Raw genomic sequence first — 15,482 nt, forward strand, 5'->3', positions numbered from 1 at the left:
TTGGGGTTATTTTTTTAGAGGATTGGGGGGGTGGGGGAGTCAATTTTTTGGGGGGGGAGGGGGGGGTCAGGAACTGCTCGGGGCTCCCCGAAAAGTTTGGGGTCATTTTTTTGGGGGGGAACTGTCCAGGATTATTTTGGGGGCTGGGAATGTCCCCCCCCCCCCCATTCTGGGAATGGGTTTGGAGTCGTTTTTGGGGTGGGGGGGGGTCTGGGGTCTTTTTTTTTGGGGGGGGGGGGGGGAGGGGGGAACTGCCCGCAGCCCCCGGGGCTGAGACCCCCCCCCCCTCCCAGGGGTGTCCCCCCACCCCCCCCGAATTTCATTTATAGCACCAAAAACTCGGCCCCTCCCCCTCCCCCCCCCAGGCCCCTTATTGCACTTGGATTTGGGAGTTTTTCTTTTTTTTTTTTTTCCCCCCACCATTTTTGGGGTGAAAATCCCATTTTTTAGGTTTTTTTTTTTTTTTTCTGAATTGGTTTTCTCGGTGAAACTCGGCCCTGGGGGAGGGGGTGGGGGGAGGGCGGCATTTGGGGGGGGGGGGAGGGGGGGATGAACTTCCCCCCCCCCCCAAAGGGAAAGAAACCCCCAAAATAACCCAAAAATGCAGGTTTTAGCCCCAAAAATCCCCCATTTGTCAAAGTGCTCCCGGGGGAGGGGGGGGGGGGGGAAGGGGGGGTTGAGAAAATGGGATTTGGGGGGAATTTTGGGGAGGGAAAGAGGGAATTGAAAGGAGGGAGGGGAGTGGAACAGCTGGAAAAGATCAAAGCCAACGAAAACACCCCAAAATTGCCCATTTCTGGCTAAAAAAAAAACCATTAAATCCTCCCCCCCCCACCACACACACCCCCCCCACCCCCAAAATCCGAATAAATCCCACGAAAACCCCATAAACCCCACGGGATTTTTGCCTTGGGGAGGGGGAGGGGATTTTTGGGGGGTCCCTCCCCTCCCCCCCCCCCCCCCCCCGGGGTAAGTGCTCATTGAATTTGGGGAGGGGGAGGGGAGGGGGGGATCCCTCTCCCCTAAAATTGATGGGTGGGGGGGGTCCCATCCCCCACCCCCCCTTTGAATTCTGGGGTTGGGGGCTCCCCCCTCCATTTTAGGGGGGATTTGGGAATTCCAAGCCCCTCCCCTCCCCCCCCCCCCCCCCTTTGGGAATTGCACGAGAGGAGCAGGAATTGGGGAAAGGCTCAAAAAAAGGGGGGGGGGGGGGGGGGAGGAAAGGGGAATGACCAAAAATTCATTGAAACCATTAAAAAATGGGGGGAAAGGGGAAATTTCGGGAATCCCGGGAATCCCGGGAATTTCGGGAAGGCTGAAGTGCAAATCGAGCGTTTTTCTCGCGGCTCATTTTCTTGCTTTGGGTTGTCCTCGACACCCCCGGGGGACACCGGGACCCCCCCTGGGGGCAGAGGGGACACCGGGACCCCCCTGGTGCCACCCCCGGGGACAGAGGGGACACTGGGAACCCCCTGGGACAGAGGGGACACCAAGAGCCCCCCGGTGCCACCCCTGGGGGCAGAGGAGACACTGAGACCCTCCCGGTGCCACCTTGGGGACAAAGGGGACACCGGGACCCCCCTGGTGCCACCCCCGGGGGCAGAGGGGACACCGAGACCCCCCTGGGGGACAAAGGGGACACCGGGACCCCCCAGGGAACAGAGGGGACACCGGGACCCCCCCTGGTGCCACCCCTGGGGGCAGAGGGGACACTGGGACCCCCCCTGGGACAGAGGGCACATCAAGAGCCCCCCGGTGCCACCCCTGGGGACAAAGGGGACACTGAGACCCCCCCCTGGGGGCAGAGGGGACACCGGGACCCCCCCCTGGGGGACAAAGGGGACACTGGGACCCCCCTGGTGCCACCTTGGGGGACAGAGGGGACACTGGGACCCCCCTGGGGGACAAAGGAGACACCGGGACCCCCCTGGTGCCACCCCTGGGGACAGAGGGGACACCGAGACCCCCCCGGGGACAGAGGGGACACCAAGAGCCCCCCGGTGCCACCCCTGGGGACAGAGGAGACACCGAGACCCCCCTGGGGACAGAGGGGACATCAAGAGCCCCCCGGTGCCACCCCTGGGGACAAAGGGGACAACTGAGACCCCCCTGGTGCCACCCCCGGGGGCAGAGGGGACACCGGGACCCCCCTGGGGGACAAAAGGGACACTGAAACCCCCCCCGGGGACATTTGGGGACACCGAGATCCCCCCGGTGCCACCCCCCTGGGGGACATTTGGGGACATTTGGGGGCAGCTGTGGGGTCACTCACCCGCCCTGGCCGCGCCTTCGCTCCTCTGACCGCTCCGGAGCCGCCGCGTCCCCCTCCCCCCTCTCACGGGGACACCCCTGGGGGGGGAGGGGTCCGGCCACCTCGAGGGACCCCTGGGGACACTGAGGGGACCCCCCCAGGCCACCCCTCCTGGGCCGGGTCTGTCACCCCCCCCAGGGATATCGGGATTGGGATCGGAGCCGGGGGATCGGGGGCGGCTCCGGGATCCTCCTGCGGGGCTGAGGGGGAGGTGACAGCCCGGGATCGGATCCCAGAGCGATTTACCAACCCCAGGATCGGATCCCAATGGGATTTACCCCCCAGGATCAGATCCCAGCAGGATTTACCCCTTAGGATCAGATCCCAGCGGAATTTACCCCCCAGGATCAGATCCCAGCGGGATTTATCCTCCCAGGACCAGATCCCAGCAGGATTTATCCACCCCAGGACCAGATCCCAGCAGGATTTATCCACCCCAGGACCAGATCCCAGCAGGATTTATCCACCCCAGGATCAGATCCCAGTGGGATTTATCCACCCCAGGATCAGATCCCAGTGGGATTTATCCCCCAGGATCAGATCCCAGCAGGATTTACCCCCCAGGATCAGATCCCAGCAGGATTTACCCCTCAGGATCAGATCCCAGTGGGATTTACCCCCCAGGATCAGATCCCAGCAGGATTTACCCCCCAGGATCAGATCCCAGAGGGATTTACCCCCCAGGATCAGATCCCAGTGGGATTTACCCCTCAGGATCAGATCCCAGCAGGATTTACCCCCCAGGATCAGATCCCAGCAGGATTTACCCCTTAGGATCAGATCCCAGCGGGATTTACCCCCCAGGATCAGATCCCAGCAGGATTTACCCCTCAGGATCAGATCCCAGCGGGATTTACCCCTTAGGATCAGATCCCAGTGGGATTTACCCCTCAGGATCAGATCCCAGCAGGATTTACCCCCCAGGATCAGATCCCAGCAGGATTTACCCCCCAGGATCAGATCCCAGTGGGATTTACCCCTCAGGATCAGATCCCAGCGGGATTTACCCCTCAGGATCAGATCCCAGCAGGATTTACCCCCTGGGATCAGAGCTCCCCCCAACACCCCCTCTCAGGCACCCCCCAATTCCCCCCGGAATCAGCACAGGCCGCCCCAAAATCTCTCCCCACCCCCCCACCCGCCCCTCCCCAGGGGAACTCTTCGGGAATTCGGGAAGGTGCCCTTGCCAAAGTCTCTGGAAAAGGGATACAAAAGCTTTAACCATCCACGGAGCGAAGGGAGAGAGAGAAGAGGGGGAGGGTGGAAAAGAAGGAAAAAAGGGGCAAAAAAACCAACCCACAACACAAGGAGGAAGCGGCGGCGTTACAAAACCAGCGGGGCCGGGGCTGCTCCGGCCGCGGGGAGCGATCCCGGCCTGGAAAACCCAAGGAATTTCGGGCTGGGAAGGGGGCAGGCGGCCGTTTGAAATGTTTCTTTTTTCGTCTGTTCGGTGGTTTTGTCGTCGTTGTTGTCGTCGTTTTTTTTCTCCACGTTTGCCGTTTGTTTCTCTTGGTTTCTCGCGGTCTGTTTCTCCCCGGGAGCGGAGGCACCAGTAGGGCCCAGTAGGGCCCAGTAGGGCCCAGTACGGCCCGGTGGGAAGGGGGGAAGGGGCGGGGGGGGGGAGGGGCAGCCGGGGCTATTTCTGTCCGCTGATGGACTGGGATATGGAGCGGGGCGGGATCATATCCAGCAGGTATTCCCGCTGCCGGTCCGCCAGGCTGGACGCTTTGTGGCCCCCGATGCCGGCGTTCAGGTACGCGATGTTCACTCCTGGAAAGCACGGAGCCTCGGCAACCCCGCGGATCCCACACGGATCCCACACGGATCCCACAGAGCCCACACGGATCCCACAGATCCCACACAGATCCCACAAAGCCCACACAGATCCCTCAGAGCCCACACAGCCCACACGGATCCCTCAGACCCCACACGGATCCCACAGATCCTACACAGATCCCTCAGATCCCACACGGATCCCTCAGAGCCCACACGGATCCCTCAAAGCCCACACGGATCCCACAGATCCCACAGATCCTACACAGATCCCTCAGATCCCACATGGATCCCACAGATCCCACACGGATCCCTCAGATCCCACACGGATCCCTCAGATCCCACATGGATCCCACAGATCCCACACGGATCCCTCAGATCCCACACGGATCCCTCAGAGCCCACATGGATCTCACAGATCCTACACAGATCCCTCGGATCCCACACGGATCCCACAGACCCCATAGAGATCCCACAGATCCTCCATGGACCCTCAGCACTCTGTGGATCCACGGATCCCGCATGGATCCCTTAGATCCCACAGAGATCACTCAGATCCCAAGGATCCCCCGCAGATCCCCCATGGACCCCCAGCACTCCATGGATCCCACACAGATCCCTCAGATCCCACAGGGTGGGAATTCCCAAATTCGGCCCGGAAATCCAGTGGGCGTGGCCTGATCTATCCCATGCTGCTCATCCCATCCCATGGATCCCATCCCATGGATCCCATCCCATCCCATGGATCCCATCCCATGGATCCCATCCCATCCCATCAGATCCCATCCCATCCCATGGATCCCATCCCATCCCATCAGATCCCATCCCATCCCATGGACACCATCCCATCCCATGGATCCCATCCCATGGATCCCATCCCATCAGATCCCATCCCATCCCATCCCATCCCATGGACCCTATCCCATGGATCCCATCCCATCCCATCAGATTCCATCCCATCCCATGGACGCCATCCCATCCCATGGATCCCATCCCATCAGATCCCATCAGATCCCATCCCATCGGATCCCATCCCCTCCCACCCCATGGATCCCACCCCATGGATCCCATCCCATCCCCTCCCACCCCATGGACCCCATCCCACCCCATGGATCCCATCCCATCCCCTCCCACCCCATGGATCCCATGGATCCCATCCCATCCCATCCCATCCCATCCCATCCCATCCCATCCCATCCCATGGACCCCATCCCCTCCCACCCCATGGATCCCATGGATCCCATCCCAGCCCGTACCTGGCATTCCCAGGAGCCCTCCTGCCACGGAGAGCTGCGGGGCCTGGGCAAAGTTGGACAGCATGGAGCGGGCGGAGGTGGGAATTCCGCGCTGGAGGCTGCTCTGGGGCTGCGGGGCCTGCGGGGCCGGACACGGACACGGGGGAGGCGTTGGGATTGGCGGGAAGGGGGAGAAAGGGCGGCCATCCCGCCCCACCCCCATGATCCCATCCCATGGATCCCATCCCAACAGTTACATCCCATGGATCCCATCGCATGAAACCCATCGCACGGATTCCATCCCATCCCATGAATCCCATCCCATGGATCCCATCCCATGGGTCCCATCCCATAAATCCCATCCCAACAGTTACATCCCATCCCATGAATCCCATCCCATGGGTCCCATCCCATCCCATGGATCCCATCCCATGGGTCCCATCCCATGGATCCCATCCCATCCCATGGGTCCCATCCCAGAGATCCCATCCCAACAGTCCCATCCCAACAGTCCCACCCCATGGATCCCATCCCATGGATCCCATCCCATCCCAACAGTCCCACCCCATGGATCCCATCCCATGGATCCCATTCCATCCCAACAGTCCCACCCCATGGATCCCATCCCATCCCATCCCATGGGTCCCATCCCACGGATCCCATCCCATCCCATCCCATCCCATCCCATCCCATCCCATCCCATCCCATCCCATCCCATCCCAATAGTCCCATCCTGCTCATCCCATCCCATCCCATGGATCCCATCCCATCCCATCCCATGGATCCCATCCCATGGATCCCATCCCACGGATCCCACCTGCCGGAGCGTGTGGTGCCGCAGGATCCCGTCCTGTTTGCCGACGCTGGGCACGGCGGGCGCGGCCGTGGGGGACAGGGCCGCCTGCTGCTGCAGCCGCTGCTCGATCTCCTGCGCCGGGAACGCCGAGCCGCTCAATCCCATGGAATGCTGAGCCCCTCAATCCCATGGGATTGCCAAAACGCCCAATCCCATGGAATGCCAACCCTCTCAATCCCATGGAATGCCAACCTGCTCAATCCCATGGAATGCCAACCCTCTCAATCCCATGGAATGCCAACCTGCTCAATCCCATGGTATTGCCAAAACGCTCAATCCCATGGGAACGCCGAGCCACTCAACCCCATGGAATGCTGAGCCACTCAATCCCATGGAATGCCCACCCGCTCAATCCCATGGGAACGCTGAGCCACTCAATCCCATGGAATGCTGAAGTGCTCAATCCCATGCAATGCTGAGCCGCTCAATCCCATGGGAATGCCAACCCTCTCAATCCCATGGAATGCCCACCCGCTCAATCCCATGGAATGCTGAGCCACTCAATCCCATGGGAACACCGAGCTGCACAATCCTATGGAATGCCAACCCGCTCAATCCCATGGGAACCCTGAGCTGCTCAATCCCATGGGATTGCCAACCCGCTCAATCCCATGGAATGCAGAGGTGCTCAATCCCATGGGAATGCTGAGCCACTCAATCCCATGGGAACGCTGAGCCACTCAATCCCATGGGATTGCCGAGCCGCTCAATCCCACGGGAACGCATTCCCCTCGGAGCCAGGACAGCCCCGCAGGCTCGTCTCCCTTCCCAGCACACATCCCGTTCCCACTGCCCCGATTCCGGCTCGGATTCAGGGGTTTTATGCCCCAAACCCGGTGATTCCGGGTTGTTTTCCCCTCCAGCCCTCATTTATTCTGGGAATGCAGCAAATTCTCCTCCCACAAACAGCCCAGCACATGGAAAAGCGGCTTCCCGAGGGAAAAACAGGGATGAGCAGCTTCCAGAGGGAAGGGAAAAGCGGGAGAGAGGGGGAAAAGCTGTGCCCGGCCTGCCCTGGGGGAAATCCAGGGGGAACTGCACAAAGGGAATGGGATGATCCGGAATCTCCGGACATTGGAAAGGCCACGTGGCGAGCTGGGCATCCCCACGGAGCAGCCAAACTCCAGGATCATGGAAAATGTGGGTGGAGATGTGGGATGGGATGGGATGGGATGGGATGGGATGGGATGGGATGGGATGGGATGGGATGGGATGGGATGGGATGGGAATGGGATGGGAATGGGATGGGATGGGATGGGATGGGATGGGATGGGATGGGGTGGGATGGGATGGGGTGGGATGGGATGGGATGGGATGGGATGGGATGGGATGGGATGGGATGGGATGGGATGGGATGGGATGGGATCCACAGGATGGGATGGGATGGGATGGGATGGGATGGGATGGGATGGGATGGGATGGGATGGGATGGGATGGGGTGGGATGGGGTGGGATGGGATGGGATGAGCAGGATGGGATGGGATGGGGTGGGATGGGATGGGATAAGATGGGATGGGATGGGATGGGATGGGATGAGCAGGATGGGATCTATGGGATGGGATGGGATGAGCAGGATGGGATGAAGAGGATGGGATGGGATGAATAGTTTAGGATGGTTCGGGATGGGATGGGATGAGTAATTTAGGATGGTTCAGGATGAGATGAACCAACTGGAAGGGGCCGTGCCGGGCGCTTTGGGATGAGCCACGCTGGGCGTTTGGAACGACCGGGATGCGCTGCAGCCCCCGGCCGTGCCGTGCCGTGCTGTGCCATTCCGGCCATTCCCGGCGATCCCGACCTGCTCCTGCTGCAGGGCCTTGACGAAGGCGTTCTTGAGGCGATTCGTGTGCTCGGCCTTGAGCGCCTTCTTCTGGTTGGAGGTCTGGCACTGCTCGCACAGGATCCGCCCGCCCTTCTCCTGCTTCCAGTGCGGCGTGAAATCCGTGCGGCACTGCGCGCACACGAACGGCTCCACGCGCGGCACCGCCGGAGCGCTCTTCCCTGGAAAACACGGAGAACACAGCCGGGGGTCAGGATCTGGCACAGATCTGGCACTGCCAGGGAGCTCTTCCCTGGAAAACACGGAAAACACAGCCGGGGGTCAGGATCTGGCACGGATCTGGCACTGCCAGGGAGCTCTTCCCTGGAAAACACAGCCAGGGGTCAGGATCTGACATGGATCCGGCACTGCCAGGGAGCTTTTCCCTGGAAAACACAGCCAGGGGTCAGGATCTGACACAGATCTGGCACCGTCAGGGAGCTCTTCCCTGGAAAACATGGAAAACACAACCAGGGGTCAGGATCTGACACGGATCTGGCACTGCCAGGGAGCTCTTCCCTGGAAAACACAGCCAGGGGTCAGGATCTGACACGGATCCAGCACTGCCAGGGAGCTCTTCCCTGGAAAACATGGAAAACACAGCCAGGGGTCAGGATCTGGCACGGATCTGGCACTGCCAGGGAGCTCTTCCCTGGAAAACATGGAAAACGCTGCCAGGGAGCTCTTCCCTGGAAAACACAGCCAGGGGTCAGGATCTGACCCACAGGAACAGGAATTCCCAAAGGAAGAGGTCGGTGGGTTGGGAGAAAAGCACCGGGAACGGGTGAAGTGCTGGGAGCAGCGGGATGGGGCGGAGATCAGGGCTGGGAGACCGGGAATTGGGGATGGAAGGCTGGAATTTGGGGATTAAAGTGTGGGAATTGGGGCTGAAATCCTGGAAACTGGGGCTAAAATCCTGCGGATCCGTGGAAATCCTGAGAATTGGGCTGAAATCATGAAAATCGGGAGTTAAATGCCAAAAATGGGGCTGAAATCATGGAAATCAGCCGAAACCCAAGATTTTGGGCTGAAATCCTGAAAACTTGCACTGAAACCCTGAAATTTTCCGCCAAAATCCTGAAAATCCCCCGTGAAATCCCACAAATCCCACCTGAAATCCTTCAAACCCCTCCAAACCCTCCCAAAATTCCACCCTTCCCCGCTCCGTCCTCCACCAACTCCTTCTAAAACCCTCCCACAATCTCCCCATCGAAACCCCCCCCCCAGCTTTACCCTAAACCCCACGATTTCAACCCGAAACGCCCCGAACCGATGCTGAACCCTCCCGGAATTCCCACTTGGCTGCGTTTTCCCATCGGGAATAACCCCGGGAACGCCGACCTTGGCTGTCGATGACGCTCTGCACCACCTCCTCCAGCCCCACCATGTAGATGAACTCGCTGTTGGCAGCGCTGGGCAGGAAGTGCAGGAGAGGAGCCGGAGGCTTCGGGGGTGGGATTTCCAGGAGAGTCTTTTCCAGCTGCTTCCGGAGCGCCAGCTTGGCGGCCGCTTGGGAATTGGCGGCGTCGGAAAGGGCGCTGGGGCTGGGAAGCGGGGAGGAGACGCGGGCCACCGAGCCCGGCTGCATGTGAGAGGCGAGGTTCATGTAGATGGCGGAGGACGACGAGCGCTGGCACGGCACCGAGGAGCCGGATTGCTGCGGGGAGACGGGAATGAGGCGGGAATTCGGGATAATGGGGGAGCTGGATTGCTGCGGGGAGATGGGAATGAGGCAGGAATTCGGGATAATGGGGGAGCTGGATTGCTGCGGGGAGATGGGAATGAGTTGGGAATTTGGGATAACGGGGAGCTGGATTGCTGCGGGGAGACGGGAATGAGGCGGGAATTTGGGATAATGGGGAGCTGGATTGCTGCGGGGAGATGGGAATGAGGCGGGAATGAGGTGGGAATTCGGGATAAGGGGGGAGCTGGATTGCTGTAGGGAGACGGGAATGAGGCGGGAATTCGGGATAATGGGGGGCTGGATTGCTGCGGGGAGATGGGAATGAGGCGGGAATGAGGTGGGAATTCGGGATAAGGGGGGAGCTGGATTGCTGTAGGGAGACGGGAATGAGGCGGGAATTCGGGATAATGGGGGGCTGGATTGCTGCGGGGAGATGGGAATGAGGCGGGAATGAGGTGGGAATTCGGGATAAGGGGGGAGCTGGATTGCTGTAGGGAGACGGGAATGAGGCGGGAATTCGGGATAATGGGGGGCTGGATTGCTGCGGGGAGATGGGAATGAGGCGGGAATGAGGCGGGAATTCGGGATAAGGGGGGAGCTGGATTGCTGTAGGGAGACGGGAATGAGGCGGGAATTCGGGATAATGGGGGGCTGGATTGCTGCGGGGAGACGGGAATGAGGCGGGAATTCGGGATAACGGGGGGCTGAGGACAGGGATTGATGGGAATGAGGCGGGAATGAGGTGGGAATGAGGTGGGAATGAGGCAGGAATTCGGGATAAAGGGGGGTGACGAGAGGGATTGATGGGAATGAGGTGGGAATTTGGGATAATGGGGGAGCTGGATTGCTGCGGGGAGATGGGAATGAGTTGGGAATTTGGGATAAGGGGGAGCTGGATTGCTGTGGGGAGACGGGAATGAGGTGGGAATTCGGGATAAGGGGGGGTGAGGAGAGGGATTGATGGGAATGAGGCGGGAATGAGTTGGGAATTCAGGATAACGGGGTGGCTGAGGGGAGGGATTGATGGGAATGAGGTGGGAATTCGGGATAACGGGGGCTGAGGAGCCCCGGGAATGCTGGGATCCGTCAGAGGGGCCACAGGGGCTGGGGAATCCCGGGAATTGCGGACGGAGGGGAGCTGTGAGAGGGTTCGGCCTTGGGGTGGGGGTTCAGTACAAACCAGTGCAAACCGGTACAAACCAGTGCCCAACCAGCCCAAACCAGTGCCCAACCAGCCTAAACCAATGCCCAAACCAGCCCAAACCAGCCCAGACCAGCCGCAACCAGCCCAAACCAGTCCAAACTAGCCCAAATCACTACAAATGGGTACAAACCACTGCCCAAACCAGTCCAAACCAGCCCAAACCAGCCCAAATCAGCCTGAACCAGTGCCCAAACCAAGGCCCAAACCAGTGCCCAAACCAACCCAAACCAGTGCCCCAACCAGCCCAGACCAGTGCCCAAACCAGTCCAAACCAGCTCAGACCAGTGCCCAAACCAGCCCCAACCAGCCCAAATCAGCCTGAACCAGTGCCCAAACCAAGGCGCAAACCAGTGCCCAAACCAGTCCAAATCAGCCCAAACCAGTGCCCAAACCAACCCAAACCAGTGCCCCAACCAGCCCAGACCAGTGCCCAAACCAGTGCCCAAACCAGTCCAGACCAGCCCAAACCAGCCTAAACCAATGCCCAAACCAGCCCAGACCAGTGCCCAAACCAGTGCCCAAACCAACCCAAACCAGTGCCCAAACCAGTGCCCAAACCAGTCCAGACCAGCCCAAACCAGCCTAAACCAATGCCCAAACCAGCCCAGACCAGTGCCCAAACCAGTGCCCAAACCAACCCAAACCAGTGCCCAAACCAGTGCCCAAACCAGTCCAGACCAGCCCAAACCAGCCTAAACCAATGCCCAAACCAGCCCAGACCAGTGCCCAAACCAGTGCCCAAACCAGTGCCCAAACCAGTCCAGACCAGCCCAAACCAGCCTAAACCAGTGCCCAAACCAGCCCAAACCAGCCCCAACCAGCCCAGACCAGTGCCCAAACCAGTCCAAACCAGCCCAGATCAGTGTCCAAACCAACCCAAACCAGTGCCCAAACCAGTCCAGACCAGCCCAAACCAGCCTGAACCAGTGCCCAAACCAACCCAAACCAGTGCCCAAACCAGCCTGAACCAGCCCCAACCAGCCCAGACCAGTGCCCAAACCAGTCCAAACCAGTGCCCAGACCAGTGCCCAAACCAGCCTGAACCAGCCCAAACCAGCCTGAACCAGTGCCCAAACCAACCCAAACCAGTGCCCAAATCAGCCTGAACCAGTGCCCAAACCAGCCCCAACCAGCCCAGACCAGCCCCGACCAGCCCCAAACCAGTCCCAACCAGCCCCAACCAGCCCAGACCAGCCCCAACCAGCCCAAACCAGCCCAGACCAGCCCAAACCAGCCCCAACCAGCCCAAACCGGTGCTCACCGGTTGGTAGTTGATGGCGGGGCTCATCCCGGGCGTGGAGCTGCGGACCAGGCCGGGCTTCTGGGGCCCGCGCTGGCCCTGGAGCTGGGCGGGGCTGGGGGCGATGACGCGCTGGGACATCAACATGTGGGGCAGCGCCGAGCTGGCGGCCGAGCGGATGACGCTGTGCCCCTGCCGGGAATCCACACGGAATCACGGGATCATCGCGGAATCGCGGCATCAGGGAACAATCACGGGATCACGGGATCAGGGAATCATGGGATCAGGGAACAATCACGGAATCACGGGATCATGGGATCATGGAATAATCACGGAATCATGGGCTCATGGGATCATGGAATAATCACGGAATCACGGGATAATCACGGAATCACGGGATCAGGGAATCATGGGATCATGGAATAATCATGGAATAATCACGGAATCATGGGATCATGGAATCACGGAATCAGGGAATCATGGAACCATGGAATCATGGGATCAGGGAATCATGGAATTATGGAATCACAGAATCATGGAACCACGGAGTCACGGAATCAGGGAATCACAGAATCAGGGAATCATGGAATCATGGGATCACGGAATCTTGGGATCATGGAACCCAGGAATCAGGGAATCACGGAATCAGGGAATCATGGAGCCACGGAACCACGGGATCATGGAATCATGGGATCACAGAACCATGGAATCACGGAATCATGGAATTACGGAACCATGGAATCCGGGAATCGTGGAATCATGGAATCACAGAATTATGGGATCATGGAACCATGGAATCAGAGAATCGGGGAATCATGGAATCACGGAATCATGGAATCATGCAAACACGGAGTCATGGAACCACGGGATCATGGAACCACGGGATCATGGGATCATGGGATTACGGAATCATGGGATCATGGAACCATGGAATCAGAGAATCAGGGAATCATGGAACCATAGAATCATGGAATCACGGAATCCTGGAATCACGGAATCATGGAATCATGCAAACACGGAATCATGGAACCACGGGATCATGGAACCACGGGATCATGGGATTACGGAATCATGGGATCATGGAACCATGGAATCAGGGAATCACGGAACCACGGAATCATGGAACCATGGAATCACGGAATCATGGAACCATGGAATCATGGAACCATGGAATCACAGAATCATGGAATTATGGAATGAGGGAATCATGGAATCATGGGATCATGGAATTGGAATTACGGAATCATGGGATCATGGAATCACGGAATCACGGAATCAGGGAATCAGGGAATTACAGAATCATGGAACCATGGAATCAGGGAATCACATCCCGGGAACCACCGGAGCGGCTCCGGGAGCGGCACAGAACAACCCCGCAGCGCTGCGTGAGCTCAGGAACAAAACAACAGCAAAAGGAGGGAATCGAGGCAAATTGGGAGCTTTGATTCCACTGATCCCTGGAATTCCTGCTTATCCAGAATCCCAGTTAATTCCTTAGCCCCAAATCCCTCGCTTTTTCCCCAAACTGGGTTGGATTTTGAAGGATTGTGATCCTTTGCCCAGCTCAAGCTGACGCACCCCTATTTCCCACGGGATTGCTCCATGGTCAAGGAAAAGGGCAGGAATCCACGGAGCAAATGCTTCCAGAGGCTCTTCCCGTGGGAAAAGCAGGAAGGCTGCAGGCGTTGGAGAATTCCCACTCCAGCTGGGACACTGGACATCCACAGAATCCCGGAATACCCAGATCCACAAGGATCACCGAGCCTAATTCCTGACAAACCCAAAATCCAACCCCAAGCACCGGGAATTGGCGGGAATTCCTCAGCCTCTTGGAAAAAGCCCCTCGGTTGAGTGGCTCATCCAAACAGTTTTTCCAGGAAAAACGGGAAGGCTCACCTGTAATGTCCTTAAATTCTGCGGCTCCACCCCCTGAGCTCCGGGCCGGGAGGGAATCTTGGACAGGCCCTGCTGTCCCACGTGGGCAGGAGACGGCTGGACAATGGACGCGGCGTTCTGGACAACGGGAGTCTGGGAAGGAGAGGCGGGATGAGCGACTGGAGCGGGAATCCACGGACAGAGCCGCGCACGTGCTGCCCCCGGGAGAGGCCGAGCCCTTCCCGTTATCCCGCCCGTCGCCGCCCTTCACCTTCTGCACCACGTTCTCCTTCTGGAGTTGGCTCTGGCGCAGCTTTTTCAGGAGCACCAGCCGGGCTTCCTCCAGCCGCAGCTCATCCCGGAGCTGCTTGATCAGCTGCTGCCGCTCCTCCAGGCTTTTTCCCTGGAAAACACCGGATTACCGGGAAGAACGTGAGGAAGGGAGCGGGAGGAAGCGGAATCCCAGCGGGAATTTCAACCATGGCTGCAAGAACCGGGCTGGCCGCAGCTGGGATTTGCTCAGAAACGCCCCAAATCCTTCACTGCCCCCTCCCTCCCCCCCCCAGCCCGCTCTCCGTGGCTTTCCCGGGATGGAATTCCCGTTCCCTCACCTTGAACATCTCCAGGTTGGCTGCCTTGAGCCGCTCCTCCATGCGGGAGCTGGAGCGGGGGCTGGAGGCCTCGTTGTCCGACAGGACGATGATGTCCGGGGACGGGGTCAGGCGGCCCCGGTCCTGGTCACTGCAGGGAGGAAAAGGAATCCCGCTGAGCCGGGAATGTGGGATTTCGGGAGCCCCGCTGAGCCGGGAATGTGGGATTTGGGGATTTTGGGAGCAGGATCCCACTCGTTCCAGCACGGATCGGGAGTGGAGCGCGGCTCCCACGGACACCGGGAGGGGAGGACTCCCCTAATCCCCCATCCAGGTCTCTCTCCAGGGGTGCAAATTCCACCTGGGAATCAAGTGGGAATCAGGAGCGCATCCCAGTGCTGGGATGGGAGGGAATGGCAGGGATATCCCAGCCTGGAATTCTCATCCTCACTGTGATGGAGAAGGGGCTGAGCTCCCCCCAGTTAATGCCACCGCTCCAAGCCTATCCCAACCCCAATCCATTGGAAAAGCTCATTCCATAAAGGAAAACCTGCACGAATATCCAACTAATCCATGACCGGGATCGGGAAACAAAAGGAGCAGCAGGGAAAAGAAAGAAACCAAGAATCAGTGGTGGAATCCAGCGGGATCCAGGCGGGATCATCCCGGGGAAGGAGAAGCCAAGAAAAGCCCTTTGTTATCCCGGATTTCATTCCTGCTGCTGGAGAGCCTTGGAAAACTGTGGGATAATCCAGCGTGGAGCAGCGGGAATGCTGGGCTGGGAGGTAATTCCGGCTCCCTGGAAGGTCCTTGGAGTGAGGGGAGACCATGGAATATCTCATCCCAAACTTTGAGCTCGGAACACCCGGGAGGGAGCACGGAGCCGATGCCAGCT

The 15,482-nt window shown here is 59.2% G+C and overlaps 1 protein-coding gene across 2 annotated transcripts in view; it reads right to left on the reverse strand.

Annotated features, from left to right (window-relative positions):
- Nucleotides 1-3,920: 3,920 nt before the first annotated feature.
- Nucleotides 3,921-15,482, reverse strand: part of GATAD2B (GATA zinc finger domain containing 2B) — a 30,777-nt gene continuing 19,215 nt past the window's right edge. For both annotated transcript variants that reach the window (XM_068995204.1, XM_068995203.1), the window contains exons 3-11: nt 14,609-14,738; nt 14,269-14,400; nt 14,019-14,150; nt 12,144-12,314; nt 9,336-9,651; nt 7,974-8,176; nt 6,137-6,247; nt 5,341-5,458; nt 3,921-4,081 (exon numbers count right to left, since the gene is read on the reverse strand). In XM_068995204.1, the coding sequence (XP_068851305.1) occupies nt 3,948-4,081; nt 5,341-5,458; nt 6,137-6,247; nt 7,974-8,176; nt 9,336-9,651; nt 12,144-12,314; nt 14,019-14,150; nt 14,269-14,400; nt 14,609-14,738 (1,447 nt within the window). In that variant the 3' untranslated portion in view covers nt 3,921-3,947. The remainder of the gene's footprint in view (nt 4,082-5,340; nt 5,459-6,136; nt 6,248-7,973; nt 8,177-9,335; nt 9,652-12,143; nt 12,315-14,018; nt 14,151-14,268; nt 14,401-14,608; nt 14,739-15,482) is intronic.

This window comes from Aphelocoma coerulescens, chromosome 25 (assembly GCF_041296385.1).
Source record: "Aphelocoma coerulescens isolate FSJ_1873_10779 chromosome 25, UR_Acoe_1.0, whole genome shotgun sequence".
Lineage (NCBI taxonomy): Eukaryota > Metazoa > Chordata > Aves > Passeriformes > Corvidae > Aphelocoma > Aphelocoma coerulescens.